We start from the raw sequence: 18,445 nt of genomic DNA, 5'->3' as shown, positions 1-18,445 counted from the left end.
GCTCACCTCCTGTGACCGAAGCATTATTTACAGTAATAAAAACAATAAGAAGAAGACACAGCTAGTTTTTTTTTTGAACACTGGTACTTTACATCCTCTCTTAGGTTAGGTTCTCTTGAAGTGGCACTGAGATGGGGATTCCCATGAGAGCGACTTACTGAGAAGTGACTCTAGCGAAGGGGAGGGAGGGAAGCAGGACAGGGCAGAGAGGATGGAACTGAGGTAGGATGCCGTCTCAGCTGGAGTTGCCTAGAACTCCATGGGGAGTGGCCCAGTTGGTCCCTCTAGGGACAAGGGGCATGGCCTTCTAGACCATCTCCCATTCCCCTTCCTGATTCATGGTCCCTGTTTGGCAGAGAATTCTCTAGGGAAGGGGCAGCTGTGGACAGGTAAAAGCCAACTCACAACACCTGGGCAGTGGATGTCTTGGGCAGGTGAAGGGAATCCGTGGGGGAGGTACCAGTACAATCCACATCACACACCTCATTTAGTTCTCAAAACATCTTAGGACAGAGTTCCCCAACCTGATGATCTGAGGTGGAGTTGATGTAATCATAATAAGAATAAAGTGCACAATAAATGTAATGTTCTTGAATCATCTCAAACCCTACTGCACCTACCACCACCACCCTATCTGTGAAAAAACTGTCCTTCAGGAAACTGTGCCCAAACCGACGGGAACTGCTGCCTTAGGAGGCAGGCATTATTTCTCCCACTGGACAGAAAGCTGACATAAATTAATAAGGGCATTTGGCTGGTATATGGGAAATCTGGAATTTTTGGTAATCTGGAAATCTGGTATATGGAAATCTGAATTCAGGTCTGCTAAGACCTCCTAAGCCCAGTTCTTTTCCTCCTCACTCTCATCCCAGGCAGGAAGGGGGCAACTCTTTCTGGGTCACTTGACCAGGAACGATCAATCCCTGTAACTCTTCAATGGGGTATCCTCTCAGGATGGGGAAGAGCTGATCTCTACCAGGCCTGCCACCCCTAGAAGCTACTGATGGGCCAGAAATTATGTCTGACTACTGCATCTCAGGCTCAGACCACCCAGTAAAGTCTGGTAGCAAAGAAACTCAAGGTCCTCAAGGAAGGGAAGAAAAGGGATAATATATGGAAACTAAGGCTGCTATGCAGGAATTTTGTAGACTTGCAAAAAAGCAAACAATGAAGCATGCATTTACAAAAGAAACGTCAAGCTATGAGAACCAGTTTGAAAGGTTTTACGAGGGGACACAGTTGGCTAACATACATCCTCTAGGAACCTCTTTCTCAGCTACAGAGATAAGGAATACCATGTTTCAGGAGAAGGTTACCTTAAAGAGCAAGGTTTTTAACATGATGAAATTGGACTTTCTGGAAGGAAACGTCTTACACGTAGAGCTTTTGCACATAGTAAGTGCCCAATAAACATTTGGTAAATAGATGTTGCGTGTATTTAACTGTATTTATAAAATACAGTTGTATTTATAATAATACAATGTAAAAACAATTTATTTTACACATATAAATACAATTATTATAACATATTTATAAAATGCATTTCATGCCATTTCAAGTGTTTATCCTCTGAATCCTCTATTAGCTATGAGGCCTCTGCTTGCCCACATGTTTATGTCCATCCCTTGATAACCGGGACGATACAATTCCTACGGTTGATAAGACCACACACCATGGCTGGTTCTCATGTACAAATGTGCACGTGTGGTTTCAAGCAAGCATTCCAGGGAAAAGACTGGAAGGAAAGACACAGAACTTTTGCCATTAAGAATTAGAGGCCTTGTCCTATTCAATAGATGTCCTTCATCTATTCAATAGATGAATAGATAAAGAAGATGTGGTGTGTATATATGTATCTATATATATATGCATATATATATATAATGAATACTATGCAGTGATAAAAAAGAATGAAATATTGCCACTTGCATTGTCATGGATGGACCTAGAGAATATCACTCTATAATGAAGTAAGCCAGACAAAGACAATACCATATGATATTACTTATATGTGGAATATAAAAAAAATGACACAAATGAACTTATTTATAAAACAGAAATAGACTCACAGACATAGAAAACACATTTAAGGTTACCAAAGGGGAAAAGGGAATGAGGGATAAATTAGGAGTTTGGGGTTAGCAGACACACACTACTATATATAAAATAGATAAACAACAAGGACCTACTGTATAATATAGGGAACTATATTCAATAGCTAGTAATAAATTATCATGGAAAAGAATCTGAAAAAGAATATATATACATATCTATGTGTGTATGTATGTATAAAATAACCAAATCACTTTTCTATACACCTGAAACTAACACAACAACATAAATAAACTACACTTCAATAAACAAAAAGAACTAGAGGTCAGTGGAACCCTACCAAACCACTGGAGCTGCAGGTCTTATTTTTATTTTTAAGTAAAATTAGCATGTACTACATCCCACATGACTCCCATATGTGACAGTTTGTCAAAAGACCATATTACTTTGCAGTGCTTCCCATATCAACAGAGTCTATTTTCTCATTCCTTGACACTAGACTGACCCTGTGACTTGCTTTGATCAACAGTATGTGCTAGAAGTAGTCATATGCCAGACTTCAAGAGGTCTTGCAGCTTTGGCTCTTGCTGCTCTGGGAACCCTTCTCCCACCAGGTAAACAAATTTGGTCTAGCCTGCTGGAGCAGGAGAGACCATCTGAAGTAGAAGGGAGTCCCCCATAACAATTAGCCAACAGCCTACCTGGCTGCTGACGGTTGCACTTAAATGATCCTAGCCATGACCAGAAGAGTCACCCAGCTGAACTCAACCAAACTTCCAAGCCATAGAATCATGAATTAGATGAATATTTGTGTTTTAAGCCACTAAATTTGGGGGGTGGGGTGTGCAAGTTATGTAGCAAAAGCTAACTGATACACTTTAAGAAGTCTAGACTGTAATTGCTAAGTCTGCTCAGGCCAAGGTTAGCTCACGCCACCATATGGACTCTGGGAATCCTGATGTCTCCTTTATAAAGTTCTAAGTTAGGGAGACTCTCTGAGCGACAGTGCGTGAGACCAGGAAGGACCCTTAGAGGGTCCAACCACATTGTTCCACTGTTAAGGAATGCATTCATCACATAAATATTTCCTGAGTGCCTCCTTTGTGCCAGCCAGTATGGCCCATCAGGAAGGCACAACCAACAATAAGGGAGACCAGATCCTTCTCTCAGGGAGGTCACAGTCTAGGGTGGAAATCAGATGCTAAACAAGTTATTACACAAATAAGCAAAAACCACAGTTACAAACGCTGTGAACTAAAAGGACGTGGTACCACGAGAGGCAATTATGGAGAAGGGACCTACTTGGATTCGGGGCTCACATAGAGTGCTCTAAGGAAGTGACACTTAGGCCGAAGCAAGTTAACAATAGCCTTGAGGTGGGAACGGAGCTCTCCACAAACACAATAAGGTAACACGAAGCTCTGAGTCCCAGCCGTGCAGATTCACATTCCGTCTCTACCGCTCCCTGGCAGAGTCAGTCAACATCCTAGAGCCTCAGTCGCCTGTTCTATGAAATGTGGTTAATGATAACATCTTATTTTTTCATGACACTTCTCAAAGCTGTCGTGAAAGCCCAGTTGAAATAACCACATTTATTTGTCCTGCAGCTCCCCCTCGAGGGGCGGTGCCCCTCTGCCCAAGCCTAGAGCTGACATAGAACTCCTGAGGTTCACTTGCCCTTCCCGGCGGAAGTGCAGTACCAACCCTCTCCACTAGGGACCGAGCCAGAGCAGACTCCTGTGTAACACAGTTCTGAGTCAGGATGTTGGCAATCCAAAGTTTTGGCCACCTGATGTGAAGAGCGGACTCATTAGAAAAGATGCTGATGCTGGGAAGGACTGAAGGCAGGAGGAGAAGGGGACGACAAAGGACGAGATGGTTGGATGGCATCACCGACTCAATGGACAGGAGTTTGAGTAAGCTCCAGGAAATGGTGAAGGACAGGGAGGCCTGGCGTGCTGCAGTCCATGGGGTCGCAAACAGTCAGACACGACTGAGCAACAACAAATCGAAACACTGTGAAAGGACTCAGATAAGAGGTTCAGGAGTAAGCTCTGGTTTTTGAACCAACCACATTTCCTAGTGGCTTATGGACAATTAAATGACTTCTGTGATTTCTTCCAAAATAGGCATTTCCAGAACTGGAGGTACCCAGCAGTTCTTGCAGCTTGTCAGTGCAATATAAAGGCAGCTTTTCAGCAGCCCCTCAGGTGCTCACATGGTCACAGACCAGAGAAGGGGATGGCATGTGGGCCCACAGGCACCTTGCTGCAGTTGCCAGGGGGTGGGGTGGGGGTCGGGGTGGGTGTGGGCTCCAGTGCCCTGTAACAGAGTTTCCATGCCACGCTGAGACATAGTCTCTTTTCTTGTCAGTAGTGTGCCACAAGCCCATGTCTTTCTCATCTGTGTCCCCAATAGGACCTCTCACGTAGCAGGGCACATAAATATTTGTGAATTAATAGGCTTCTGTTTCTCCAACTGGAAAATGTGATCCCAGCCACCAAACTGCCATGACTGCCACGATTACACAGCCAGAGAGGCCACAGCAGCTCCAGGGACAGGCTTGTCTCCCAGATCCATCAAGTCTGTCAATGGCTATGAAACCCCTTCGCCCTCTATCCAGCACCCCGAGCTGCTGCCACCCAGGAGGCACCACTGGGGAGCATCTTCCAGGATCTTTGCAGGACCCTCCTTGGGGTCCCAGACTTCAGTGAGGACCCTCTGTGGCATCTGAGTCTAGAGTGAGGATGCTCTTGGCTGAGAAAGACCTTAATTTTCAGAGACCAGGCTAGAAGTGGAAAATCTGTCCAACTGGTGTCTGGGACTCACAGGGGGCTGGACTGGGACCAGGGCTGGTCTTCCCTGGGATGACTCAGCTCCCGTCCCCACCAAGAAAAACTGCACAGGAAGCCTCCACTCTCCTCCCTTTCCTCCACGTCCACAACCCTCCCCAGAGCATGAGACAACTCCAGGAGGGCAGGATAACCCTGAATGCTGATGTATGGGTGTGAGCGCCTAAACACCAGCGCCTGTCCCCATGGGTGCTGTGTTGTGGTAAGAGGCAGGGCCACCAGGGCCATGTGACATGTATATTTGGTGCTGCTGAAAATCTCCCCTCTGTGCGTGGAGAGCGCAGACAACACATTTCGAGTTTTATCAAGTTTTCAATGATGCCAAGAGTAGCCAGGTAGTTGATTTACAGGAAACACTACAGTCCCAGTTTGTCCATTTGAAGGAAAAACTCAATCGACATTGCTTTCTAAAAAAAAATCAGAAGTTTATAGACTTGGTTCAAAAAAGCTTATAAAGGGTTTTTTTTTCCTGTTAAACAATTATAGTCTAATTTGGAAAGTTACCAGTAGAAGAATGATGACATTTATGATTTAGACAAGCTTCTTAACAATTAGATTTTTTTTGTTTTTTTAATTTTTTAAAATTTTTTGCTGCACGCAAGGCACCTGGGATCTTAGCTCCCCAACCAGGGACTGAACCCATGCACCCTGCATCGGAAGTGCAGAGTCTTAACCACTGGACCACCAGCAAAGGCCATAACAATTAGATGTTACAACCAATTTATATCCTTGATCATTCTGAGAGGACAGTAGGGGGCTATGCCTCCAGCTCTGCACCCCTGCCACCCCACCCTGAGAGCAGCTCAGCTCCAGCAGCCCAAGGGAGGCTGGGCACCCACCTGGCTGGTTGATAGGAGCTCTGGGTTTCCGTCACTCATCCCCACGTAGGCACTCTCACCATCAAACTGGAACAGAGAAACAGAGAGGTAGCTCTGATGAAAATGTTCTCCGGAAGGGCCCAGGAGAAGCCCAAGGAGGTCAGGGGACTATAGTACTGAGGGGAAAAGACTGGAAGCTGGAGGAGCAAAGACTGAACCCAAGATGCCTAGTCTCCATTTCAGCAGAGCTCTCTCTAGGGTAGAAGGAAGTGTCCTTATTCCATGACCTTCATGGCTTGGGTTCATCACACTCAGGATACAGAGAGGAATACCTTTCTGCCCTTTACACCTTGTCCATAGATGTGACAGACTGCTTTGTCAGATACTGAGCTCCCCATCTCTGAAAGTATGCAAATATTTCTCCTGTTCAAAATGACATCAGGCATTCAGCTAGAGCTGGAATTCCACATGCTGGAGGGAGGCCAAGATCTTCAGAGCCCTGGGATCAGGACAGCCTGCCCCGACCCATCCTCCAGGTATTACCATCCCAAGGGACTCTGTCCCCTTACCCTTGCTCTTCAGGCCGTCCCTCACCACAGGCATTGAGGATATGGTAGAAACCAGCTACAGGAACTACAACCCTGTGTTTTGAGAAGCTGCCAGGGCTGGGTTTGGGAAAATCTGTCTGCAAGAGGGAGCAGGCGTAGCTGGAGAAGCGGGGACTCTGGAGCCTCTGGCTCCCCTTTCTCAAGATGCGTGATCTTGAGCTGGAGACTAAACTCTGGAGGTGCCTGTCAAAAGGGGAGACAACGGTAAACCTCCCTCCAGGGGATGCTGCACCAGAAAGCGCAAAGCTGTTGGCTCCATTCCAGTTCCCTTCACTTGAGACAAGCGATCGGGTTCTCTAGAAGCAGAGCCTGAGATGAGGAATCAAAGGCATGTGATCTTTGAGAAGTGTGCTTTTGGAATAACCTGTAAGGGGGGGAGGGATCAGAATAGGGTAGGGGAAGAAGTGAACCAAGGAGGGGGCCCCAGCGGGAGGCTTGCTGTAGCCTTACCCCACCACAAGCTTGCTCGGGGGGCAGGGATGGTACCTCAGAGCTGTCTCTGCATGAAGCCAAGGGCGGGGCTTCTGTAGCCCATGCACGTCAGTTCATTGGCCGTGGCTTAAGGGACAAAGGGAGCCATGACCTGAGAAGGGTGGCCCCCGTTCGGCCCAGGACATTTCTGCAGAGAACTGAGCCAGCGGTGAGCCATTTTCGGCCTGTGCTATTCTTGGTGGTTCAGACGGGAAAGAATCTGTCTGCAATGCAGGAGACCCGGGGTTCAAACCCTGGGTCAGGAAGATCCCTTGGAGAAGGGGAAAGGCAACCCCCTCCAGTATTCTTGTCTGGAGAATTCCACGGACAGAGGAGCCTGGTGGGCTACAGTCCATGGGGTCACAAAGAGTCGGACACAACTGAGCAACTAATACTTTCCCAGCAGATGGGAGACAATATTGTCCAGCTGTGCTGGACAATAAAGGGATCTGGGTGGGGTATCAACACCAGCTGTCCATTTTATTGTAATTGAAAAGAATTTTTTATTAGGTTATATTCACATGATTTAAAATTTAAAATTCCCAAAATACACAAAGAGCAACAGAAGGAAAAGTCGCCCGCCCCCACCTCCCAGGCATCCACTGCCCCTCTCCAGAGACAATCACTGCATCTACCAGCTTTCCATACATCCTTTCAGAGAGAGTCCCTGCATACACATTAGAGTCACTTCTTTTCTATAAATGACAATGCTCTATACACACCATTTCGCACCTTATATTTCTCCTAGCAACACATCCTGGAAAGTGTTTTATATCAGATCATAATTTTGTCTTCTGGTGTGCCCTAGCACGGCTGTAACATATATATTGAACTACTTGAGCACATGGGCCATTGATTTGTTTCCAGGTTTGTGCTGTTCTCACATTGCTCTGGCGAATATTTTTGTACATCCGTCATTTTGCATGGGTATGAGTCTATCTGTAGGATTAGTCCGAAAAATCACTGCATCCAACAGTGGGTGCATCTGTAATTTGGATGGACATCACCAAGCGGTCCGTATGGAGGTTGGAAAAGCTCACATTCCCGCAATCATCAGTTCATCCAGACCCTCTTTGCTCAGAGAGGTTTTCATAACAAACTGGCTCAGACACCAGCCTCCGACCTCGGTGGGCCCCGAAGCCCAGCACACCCGACTCCCCTTGCCCTGCTCACCCTTGCTCATCGTTCTGTCACCCCTTCACCTTCTAGCTTTCTATGTAATTTACTTATTTACCACATTCATTACTCACAGTTGGATTTCCCCTATGAAAATGAAGGGCTTTTGAGGCCAAGGGGTCTTAGTCTTTCTGTACACTGATGATGCCTCCCAAATATCTAGACTAGCACCTAACACAGAATAGGTACTCAATAAATGCTTGTTGAATGAATGAATGAAGCAACCACTACATCACTTGCGTTGTCTTTTACCAGACCAATCTTTTCATCAGTGCAGTGGCATTAGGATTTATTCCCAAGTGCCTTCCCAACACAGGGATGGACAGTCCTTCAGTGACTGCTGGATTCACAAAAGAAAAGGCTATGCCATGCCTAGAGTCTGGGCATGACCCCAAATGCAGGGCTTCATCCACAACATGGAGTTCCGGCTTCAAGTCTCTGCTTAGAAACCACCTCCTCCGGACATCATTGCTTTCACTTCCTTCAGCTGTCCCTCTAACAACCTAGATTGTCTCTACATCTATCCTCTGCCCAGCGTGGAGCAGCGTGAAGGCTGGAACTGTGTCCTGATGGTTTCCCAAGCCCCCAACACCCGGCAAGACTGGTATCAAGGATAGGACTATGACTTGGGCAGCAAAGAGAGTTCTCAACAAAAGCTCCTAGGTTCTATCTGATAGGTCACTGTGGCCCTATATTTACTCTTTGATAAAAATTAGACCTTTCTAAAAATCGCACATAATTGATACGTATGTTCTAAAAGAAAGAGGGCTTCCTTTGTGGCTCAGCTGGTAAAGAATCCGCTTGCAATGTGGAAGACCTGGATTCGATCCCTGGGTTGGGATGATCCCCTGGAGAAGAGAAAGGCTACCACTCCAGTATTCTGGCCTAGAGAATTCCATGGACTTAGTATAGTCCATGGGATCGGGGAAGTGGAGGGGGACTAAATTTTTTAAACAATTAAATAATAATGAAATATCTTTTTAAAAATTTATTTATTCTTGGTTCATTTCAGTTCAGTCACTCAGTTGTGTCTGACTCTTTGAGACCCCATGGACTGCAGCATGCCAGGCCTCCCTGTCCATCACCAACTCCAGGAGTTTATGCAAACTCCTGTCCATTGAGTCGGTGATGCCATCCAACCACTTCATCCTCTGTCATCCCCTTCTCCTCCTGCCTTCAATCTTTCCCAGCATCAGGGTCTTTTCCAATGAGTCAGTTCTTCGCATCAGGTGGCCGAAGTATTGGAGTTTCAGCTTCAGCATCAGTCCTTCCAATGAATATTCAGGACTGATTTCCTTTAGGATGGACTGGTTGGATCTCTTTGCAGTCCAAGAGACTCTCAAGAGTCTTCTCCAACACCACAGTTCAAAAGCATCAATTCTTTGGTGCTTAGCTTTCTTTATAGTCCAACTCTCACATCCATATATGACCACTGGAAAAACCATAGCCTTGACTAGACAGACCTTTGTTGGCAAAGTAATGTCTCTGCTTTTTAATATGCTATCTAGGTTGGTCATAACTTTTCTTCCAAGGAGTAGGTGTCTTTTAATTTCATGGCTGCAGTCATCATTTGCAGTGATTTTGGAGCCCCAAAAAATAAAGTCTGTCACTGTTTCCATTGTTTCCCCCTCTATTTGCCATAAAGTGATGGGACTGGACGCCATGATCTTAGTTTTCTGAATGTTGAACTTTAAGCCAGCTTTTTCACTCTCCTCTTTCACTTTCATCAAGAGGCTCTTTAGTTCTTCTTTGCTTTCTGTCATACGGGTGGTGACATCTGCATATCTGAAGTTATTGGTATTTCTTCCAGCAATACTGATTCCAGCTTGTGCTTCATCCAGCCCAATGTTTCTCATGATGTACTCCACATAGAAGTTAAATAAGCAAGGTGACAATATACAGCCTTGACGTACTCCTTTTCCTATTTGGAACCAGTCTGTTGTTCCATGTCCAGTTCTAACTGTTGCATCTTGACCTGCATACAGATTTCTTAGGAGGCAGGTTAGGTGGTCTGGTATTCCCATCTCTTTCAGAATTTTCCACAGTTTGTGGTGGTCCACACAGTCAAAGGCTTTAGCATAGTCAATAAAGCAGAAATAGATGTTTTTCTGGAACTCTCTTGCTTTTTCGATGACCCAGCGGATGTTGGCAATTTGATTTCTGGTTCCTCTGCCTTTTCTAAAACCAGCTTGAACATCTGGAAGTTCATGGTTCAGGTATTGTTGAAGCCTGGCTTGGAGAATTTTGAGCATTACTTTGCTAGCGTGCAAGATGAGTGCAATTGTGTGGTAGTTTGAGCATTCTTTGGCATTGCCTTTCTTTGGGATGTTTCTGGTTAGGCTGGGTCTTTGTTGCTGGGCTTTCTCTAGCTGCAGTGCACGGGCTTCTCACTGCAGTGGTTTCTCTTGTCGCTGAGCATGGGCTCCGGGCAGGCGGGCTTCAGCAGTTGTGGCACGTAGGCCCAGAATGCAGGCTCAATAGTTGCAGTACACGGGCTTAGTCACCCCGCGGCCCATGGAATCTTCCCGGACCAGGGACTAAACCTGTGTTCCCCGTATTGGCAGGTGTACTAGGGAAGTCTGAGGGGACTAAATTTAACAAGGTATTTGAAACATTCTTTAAGGCAATAGTCATCAAACTGTATGGTGTATGTTAAAAATTCAGGGCATCTTTTAATATAGGTTAAAAGATATGCCCCAAACTCTGTGTAATATCCCATTTATTAACTGCTGGCTAGAATGGAGCCACCCTGGTCTGCTCTCTCCCCCCACCCCCACCCCCATGCACAGCAGGAGATGAACAAATATCTGGTAAGTATCTGTTCATTTGGTGAATGAATGAATATACTTGGCACCGAGCAAAATGCTTTCCATAAAAGAACTCATCTAATCTTCGCAACAACCAACATTTCGGGCTTCCCTGGTGGTTCAGATGGTAAAGAATCCGCCTGCCAGTGCAAGAGACTGGGGTTTGATCCCTGGGTCGGGAAGATCCCCTGGAGAGGAAATGGCAACTCACTCCAGCATTCGTGCCTGGACAATCCCATGGACAGAGGAGCCTGGTAGGCTACAGTCCACGGGGTTGCAAAGAATTGGACACGACTGAACGACCAAAACAACAACAGCAACCAATGTTTCAAACCAAGGAAATAGGCTGAGAAGATGAACAGTTGTCCAGGATCACACAATTAGGGGGACGCTGCACAGCAGTGGTCTCTTTGCTTCTTGAGCTTGGTCTCTCCCACGAGCGTGTAAGCTCCTTGGCAGCAGCAATCATGGCCTGGCTGCAGCCCTCCTCCCCAAACATAACCAATCAGGGGTTTAATGTGTATGTGCCCGGGGTTGGGCAGGGGATTCCCATGAGGTTATCAGAGCCCCTTCAAGTGGGCTTATTCACTTGCCCTTTATTCACACAAGAAAGAGCAGCCATGTGGCAGAGTAAAGCTTGCTTCCTGCTTCAAGGAAAATCTGAGAATTTGGCAGAAGCTCCAAGGCAGGGCTGGGTCAGCCTCCGCTGGGTTCCCCTCTGGGAGCTTTGCATGGTGCTCTGGAGCACAGGATTCAGCACCGGCTGCTGAGCCATGAAGAGAGGGCCCCGAGTTGGTGGTTTGGGGGCTCTGCTCTCTGCCCGCCTCTGTCCAGTGTTCCACCACCTCTGAGCCCTCACAGGGGAAAGGAAGGAGGGGAGGGGACCCTGAAGCCTCCCGGGCTCCCCTGGCATGGCCCCCAGGGCGAAGGGGAGAAGTCACAGAGCCTGGACACAGCAGAGCCACCTCCTCCCCCACGTGCACAGAAAAGCTCCGAAGCGCCCGCGTGGACACCCGGCGTACAGTGGCGACGCTGCATGAGTTCATGAACACACAGGGACGTGATGCACACAGTGTGCCTGGCACAGTGGCAACATATGCAACACGAACTGAGTGTTCAAGACAGCACTCAGTTACACACACACACCACAAGCATGGGTGACACCAACCATCACAGACAGAGGTGGCGGGGCACAAGCGTGAGTGCACACAGCACAGACCCTTGACGTGGCTGGTACACAGCACCCAGAGTCTGCACACAGGGAAGGGAGGGGATGCCCAGACGTGCATAAATATACCATCCATCTGCGACTGAACACGCGTGTAACTCACGGAAACGTGCACACAGATGACAGGAGCGTGTGCACACACACACAGACACCCAAGAACTTAAATTCTGTGCATAGTTCAGCTTCTCAATCCCTCAGTCAAAAATCTTTTTTCATATCACACAACCTTCTGTACACTTTAAAACATGAAGAAAAAAATGTGTGTGTGTGGGAAGGTGGGGGACAAGGGCCTAAGTATTTCCATGAAACGCCAGGAGAACATCTCTCACCACTGACTGGAATAGATTAATTTTCCCCATTTCATATTCTAATTATAATTCCTTTTCCCATCGCCATCTTCAGTCGTCATTACAGCTGGAAGATTGTTCTGCAAAAGCCAGCCCTTCATCTTCTCTTCCCAAGAGTTTTGTCATGGAAATGAGTTTGGGAATCTGAAAGAATCCACATTTTTGCAAACAGCGAATGTGTCAGGATAACCCTTTCATGACGGCCACCAAGGAGAGGCTTCTGAAGGGTCTGTCTCTCCTCAAAACGTGTAGTCCCTTTGGTGAGAGGGGTACCCAGTCCTCTAGTCCAACAGCCATCCCCCACATACCCCAAGAAAAGGATACATCCCTTTTCTATCTTTAAGCAAGCTTAGCAAATAGGCAGGCAAGGTGAAAGGCAAGACACCCTGATTTTTGCAAGTCAGATGATGCCAGCTCCATCTGTGAAACCTCGCGCAAGCTCTGTTAACTGCTTGAATCCTCAGTTTCCTTATTCTTAAGACCCACAGAGCCACTGATTCATAATAGATGTGAATTAAATATCTGTGGAACAGACAAAGGTGATAACTGCATAGATGGGATGGATGGAAGGAAGGGAGGGACTGAAGGATGGGAAGGATGGATGGATAAATGGATGGATAAGTGGATGATGGATGGTACAAGTCAGTACAGTTCCACAGCAATGTAAAGCAAGCCACAGTGTAATATAAAATTTTCTAGTAGCCACAGTCTAAAAAGCAAGTATAAACAGGTAAAATTAATTTTAAAGACATTTTATTTAACCCAATATATTCACATTATGATCTCAATGCATGATCAATACAAAAAAATCATAAATGAGATGGTTTACAGTCTTTTTTTTGGTACTGTCTTTGAAATCTGGTGTGTATTTTACCTTCCACTATGGCTCAGTTTAGACTTAGCCACATTCTGAGTGCTCAAAAGTCACCAGTGGCTGGTGGTAAATAGAGATGTAAATAGCTGGAATGGGTAAGATGAGTGGATGGATGGTGGGGAGGTATATGGGTGAGATGAATGGATGGATGGATGGCAGGGGAGATGAGTGGTTTAGGGAATGAATGGGACAGATGGGCCAGTAGGTGAACAAAGAGATGACTCAATGGTCAGGTAGATGGAATCAGAAGGTGGGATGAATGGATGGATGGGCAGATGAGTGGCTGAGATGAGAGGGATGAGAGATGGATGAATGAGCTGGGATGGCTGAGTGATGAAGAGACAGGTAAAGGGGAAATGCTTGGGATGGTGCGTGAGATAAACAAGTAGATGATTGGCATGGCTGAGTGAGATGCCTGGGTTGATGGAATGGGTTGAACAGGTGGGTGGGATAGATAAGTCTGGTATTTCCTCTATTCACACTTGCTTTGGACAATGAGCGTGAGCAAGCTCCAGGGGTAGGTGATGGACAGGGAAGCCTGACATGCTGCAGTCCATGGGGTCGCAAAGACTCAGACCCGAATGAGCGACTGAATTGAACTGAGCTGGTGGCTTCTTAGAGTTGCCACGTGTCACCGACTCTGAAACACTCATCTTCAGCAAGCTACCTCCAGATTCCAATGCACAGTTTACCCCTGAACATTTCCCCATTCGGTTCATGCGCACCTCAAATTCAACACACCCAACACCAAACTCATGACACATGGATGAGCCTGCTCTTTCTCTGGCAGTTGGCCATCATGAGAGATGTCACCTTTTACAGAGTTCCCCTGGGGTGACTCTGGACCCCTTCCATCCTACATCCTCCTGATCCAATTACCAGCAGAAGTCTTCTGCTCAGCTTCCTCCCACCCAATCCATCTTCCTTCCACCCTGGCTATCACTAGCAGTCTTTTGGTAGTCATTTCACTGCTCAGATCAAAACCCTGCAGTGACTCCACATCACTAGCTCTGGCATCTGGGACCCTCCATGACAACCAGCCCTGAGCCTCAGCTCCCATCAAGGCTGCAGAAACCTCCAGAACCTTGAAGCTTGCACATGTTTCCCCATCGTCAGCCTGGAGCACCCTCCTCCTCCCTTTCTCTACCCACTGAAATCCAACTCTTCCTAGGTCTTTTTTTTCCTGGCTACACACTCCAACCTCAACCAGTGCAGCTTGCTTCTATAAACCCATATTCTTGGGCCCAATCTTAAAGTCCCCATCTCAAAATAGCTTTGGAATTAATTCATCTTCCCTGTATGGTGTGATATCCCGGTCAACAGCATTGATTCTTGAATAGAAGTATTGGTTCCAACACTTTCTAGCTGTGTGTAGCCTTGAATTTAACTTCTCCTTGCCTCAGTTTCGTCACCTGTAAGATGGTAATGATGGCAGTTAATTATTACTGCCTTATAAAGTTTTTTTATATCTGTTACCAGATATTAGATATGAGCTAATACTCTATAACATAATACTTCATAATGGAGATAACTTTTGACAAGTGTTTAATAAATGTTATCGTTTATTATTATATGCTAGATTATTATCCCCTCATCAGCCCCAGTAGCCCTCAGTCTTGCAAAGAACCATGTCTCCTGTGTCATAGAGGCCATCAGATATCCCCTCAACTCTCTCCCCTCCCCTACTTTATTAACATCACATCCCTCCTGACATCCTTTCCTTTAGTCTAAATAGGTGAAGTGTCTCCCTTCTGTTGAAGGTGAGCCCCTTCACTTTGACCTCATCCCCCTCGTGTCTTCCTCTCATTCACTCCCACTTGTGGTCTTAGGTCTAAGACCTAATTTAAATGTGCTGAGGCAAAATGAAATCAGTCAAGGCCCTTATATCAGGTGCCAAGCACCTACAATGTGCTGAGTAACATGTCTCCCAACATCGAGGGTTTATGATAAACAAAGTTGGTCACAGGGCCCTGAAAAGAGATAACAGCAAAGGGCTTCTGAGGTCACAGAAGGGGTAACATTGTTCATTGACTAGTATCTAGTGATTGTCTATCATGTGCCTGACATTGTACAGACACCAGGCATACTGTAATGGTAATGACAGCCCCTAAGGAGTCCCCAGTCCTTTGGGGGAACTTGGGCGAATAACATGTTCCTATTCTCCAAACCTGAGAAGTGAACACAGGCCATTCTTTGGCCACTGTCTCACGACAGGAGCAAATAAAAACCTTGTCTGAAGCTTGTCCTAATTGGTCAGTGACAGTTTTGCACCCAGCCAGCCTCTGAAAGTCAAGAGATCAATTAACAGCCTCACTACCATAGCTACACGTCCACAGGTGGGGGTCAGCCTGTCTCAAGAACCTCCTGCTTCTGAAAGTCCCCTATCCCAGGACTCCATGCTTCCTCAAACCCTACAAAACTCAGCTCTTGCTTGATTTGGACAGACTAACTTTGCAAAGTACAGCAATGAATTTAGCATCTTGTTTCTGATATTGAATGGCAGCCTCATCTTTGACAAATGTGACCATGGTGGGATACAGTTATCACAGAAGAACGGAAGAAGAGAGAAGGGTCTTTCAAAAGAAGTCTCCTGAAAAGGGTAACCTGGAAGCCCCATGATGGAGAACACATAGGAGTTGGCCAGGCAAAGAGCAGGGAACATGATTATCTGAGGCTGCTGGGAGCACAGGCCAGTGGGCACCTACTCTATTCCAGACCTCGTCCCAGAGACATGCCTGGTCATCTCATTGGATGACCAGCCCCAGAATTCCCAGGGCTGCATGACCAGCCCCACTGTAGAGGTGAGCAAGGCAAGGCTCAAAGTGGTTGGTAGCTTGCGCATAGCTCTCCAATCAGTTCCGAATCTACCCTCAATTGTAGGTACCAAAGCAACAGTTGTTGTGTACAAGTTGCTGTCCCTCCCCTCTGCACAGAGACACACATCAAAGACCAAAGATGCACAGTCGTCAGCCCGGCCAGTTGCAGACACCAAGAGATGTGCCTCATGGAGATCTAAAGAGGAAACAATCAAAGCAGCCTACACGGCTCCCGCCTGCCCCCACGCCGGGCCGTGAGAACACTTGTTCTGCGCAGATAAAACACAGTTCAAAAGCAGCGAGGCAGCAAATGTGGCAGATGCGCCCTGGGTCCTGCCGAGAGTGCGGTTTTATGTGGAAGTCTCACAGAGAGATACACCTCGGAGCAAGGAGGCGGTGGAGGAGGGGCAGAGAGGCCCTGCAGAGATGCAGCTGGATAGGGAGAGGGCCTTGGGCTCAACTCCAACCAGATCCCGTACGCTCAAGTCCAGGCCCACCATCTCTTAATGAAGGATGATGGCACCATGGTTACAAACATGGGTTCGGGTGCCAAGCTGCCTGGGTCCAAATCTGCTGGCTTTTCAAGCTGTGCAACTTTTTAACTAAGTTATTATGTCTCTGTTTCCTCATCTAGAAAACGCGTATAACTATCATTTGGATTAAATAAATTAACTTCTATGCTTAGAACATTGCCTGGTACAGAGAAAGCACTCAAAATTGTTAGCTATTACATATATATATGTAATACACACCAGGTCTCAGTGGGCACAGCCTGGCCGCCTGGCAGGCCTGTGATTCTACCCCTGGTGGTAACTTACACACCGTCTGCGTTACTGCAGATTTATATATATATATATATATATATATATATATATATATATATAAAACTTATAAGGTAATATTATATTACTTACATTGTTTAATCCTTACAACAACCCTAGAAGGTTGATATAATTGCTTCTCTTCTGTAGATGAAGAAAATGAATGGGGTTTCATGCAAACCTTTGAGGTCTTAAGCATGGGAAAGATCCTTTCCTGCCTGCCATATGTAATTCGGTGCCCACCTGCCATATGTAATTTGAAATAAAATTTGCAAACTAAAATCTTTGTCAGAGTCTAATGGGGTTTGTTTTTCCCATGACGATGACTTTCATGCTTTGTTCCTAAATATCAAATATCAATTTCTCTCCAAAGAAAAACGTTTTTCTCCTTATCAGTCTTTTGCACATTCTTATTCTGCCCACCAAGAAATCCAGGGCTCCGATTGAGGCCCAGAGAGGTTAGGGGATCTGCCCAAAGCCACACAGCCAACAAGGGCCCAATCTGATTTCTGCAGTCCAGGCTGCTGAACCCCCAAAGCCCATACTGGCTTCCTACCTCAACTGTTTCTAAGCTGGGTGAACCAGAGCAGGTGACCTCATGACCCTGGGCCAGGGACTCTGTCTACCAGGAAGGAGAGACAATGCCTTGGATATGGCCTGCTGGGGGGCTGGGAGCCTCTGGAGCAGGTTTGGTGTTGTGGTCACTGCCTCCCCACTACTGACAAGAGTCACGTAGGATGGTTCCCTCTGTTTCATCAATAAAAACTCTCAGGAGGTCGGGAGAAAAGACAGTGATCAATACAACTTTGGTGGCAAAAGGTGCTACCAGGCACTTGGCTCCTCCAGAGATGAGAGTTGTTGCCCCATTTTACAGACAAGGAAGTAGGGCCTTTCTAGCTGGCTCTAACCTTGCTTTTTCTGGACCTGGGCTATAACAGTGCAGTGGTCCGTGAGCACTTGGAATGTGACTGGTCCAAACTGAGAGGTGTTTATGTGTAAAACACACACCAGGTCTCAAAGATTTGGAACAATAGCAAAAAAGACTATAAAGATGCTATATATTTATATTGATTATATGCTGAAATGATAACATTTTGGGTATATGGGGTTAACTAAAATATTTTATTAAAATTAATTTCAGCTGTTTCTTTTTCCTTTTTTAAATATGACTACTAAGAAATTGAAATTATATAGGCAGTATGCATAATATTTCTATTGGACAGTGCTGGTCAAGATGCTGTCCCAGCCACTACAGTTCCAGATTCAGAACCTTAGAGATAGCAACAGCTGAATCCAATTCTCCACTACAGAAATGGAGAAACTGAGACCCATAGAGGGAGAGTGATGTTTAAGGTAAGAGGCTGGCACAGAGGCATTCATTCACTCAACAAATGTTCTTGTTCACTTGCTAAGTCATGCCCAACTCTTTTTGACCCCATGGACTGCAGCATGCGAGGCTCCCCTGTCCTCCACTATCTCCTAGAGTTTGTTCAAATTCATGTCCATTGAGTTGGTGATCCAACCATCACATCCTCTGTTGTCCCCTTCTCCTCCTGCCTTCAATCTTTCCCAGCA

At 46.2% G+C, this 18,445-nt stretch overlaps 1 protein-coding gene across 2 annotated transcripts in view; it reads right to left on the bottom strand.

Annotated features, from left to right (window-relative positions):
• TOX2 (TOX high mobility group box family member 2) overlaps window positions 1–18,445 on the bottom strand; it is a 150,467-nt gene that overhangs the window by 85,438 nt on the left and 46,584 nt on the right. For both annotated transcript variants that reach the window (XM_061127317.1, XM_061127319.1), the window contains exon 2: window positions 5,744–5,809. In XM_061127317.1, the coding sequence (XP_060983300.1) occupies window positions 5,744–5,809 (66 nt within the window). The remainder of the gene's footprint in view (window positions 1–5,743; window positions 5,810–18,445) is intronic.

Source organism: Dama dama, chromosome 23 (assembly GCF_033118175.1).
Source record: "Dama dama isolate Ldn47 chromosome 23, ASM3311817v1, whole genome shotgun sequence".
Taxonomy (NCBI): domain Eukaryota; kingdom Metazoa; phylum Chordata; class Mammalia; order Artiodactyla; family Cervidae; genus Dama; species Dama dama.
Note: the sequence above shows the minus strand (reverse complement) of the source record. Positions and strands in the feature narration are given on the sequence as shown.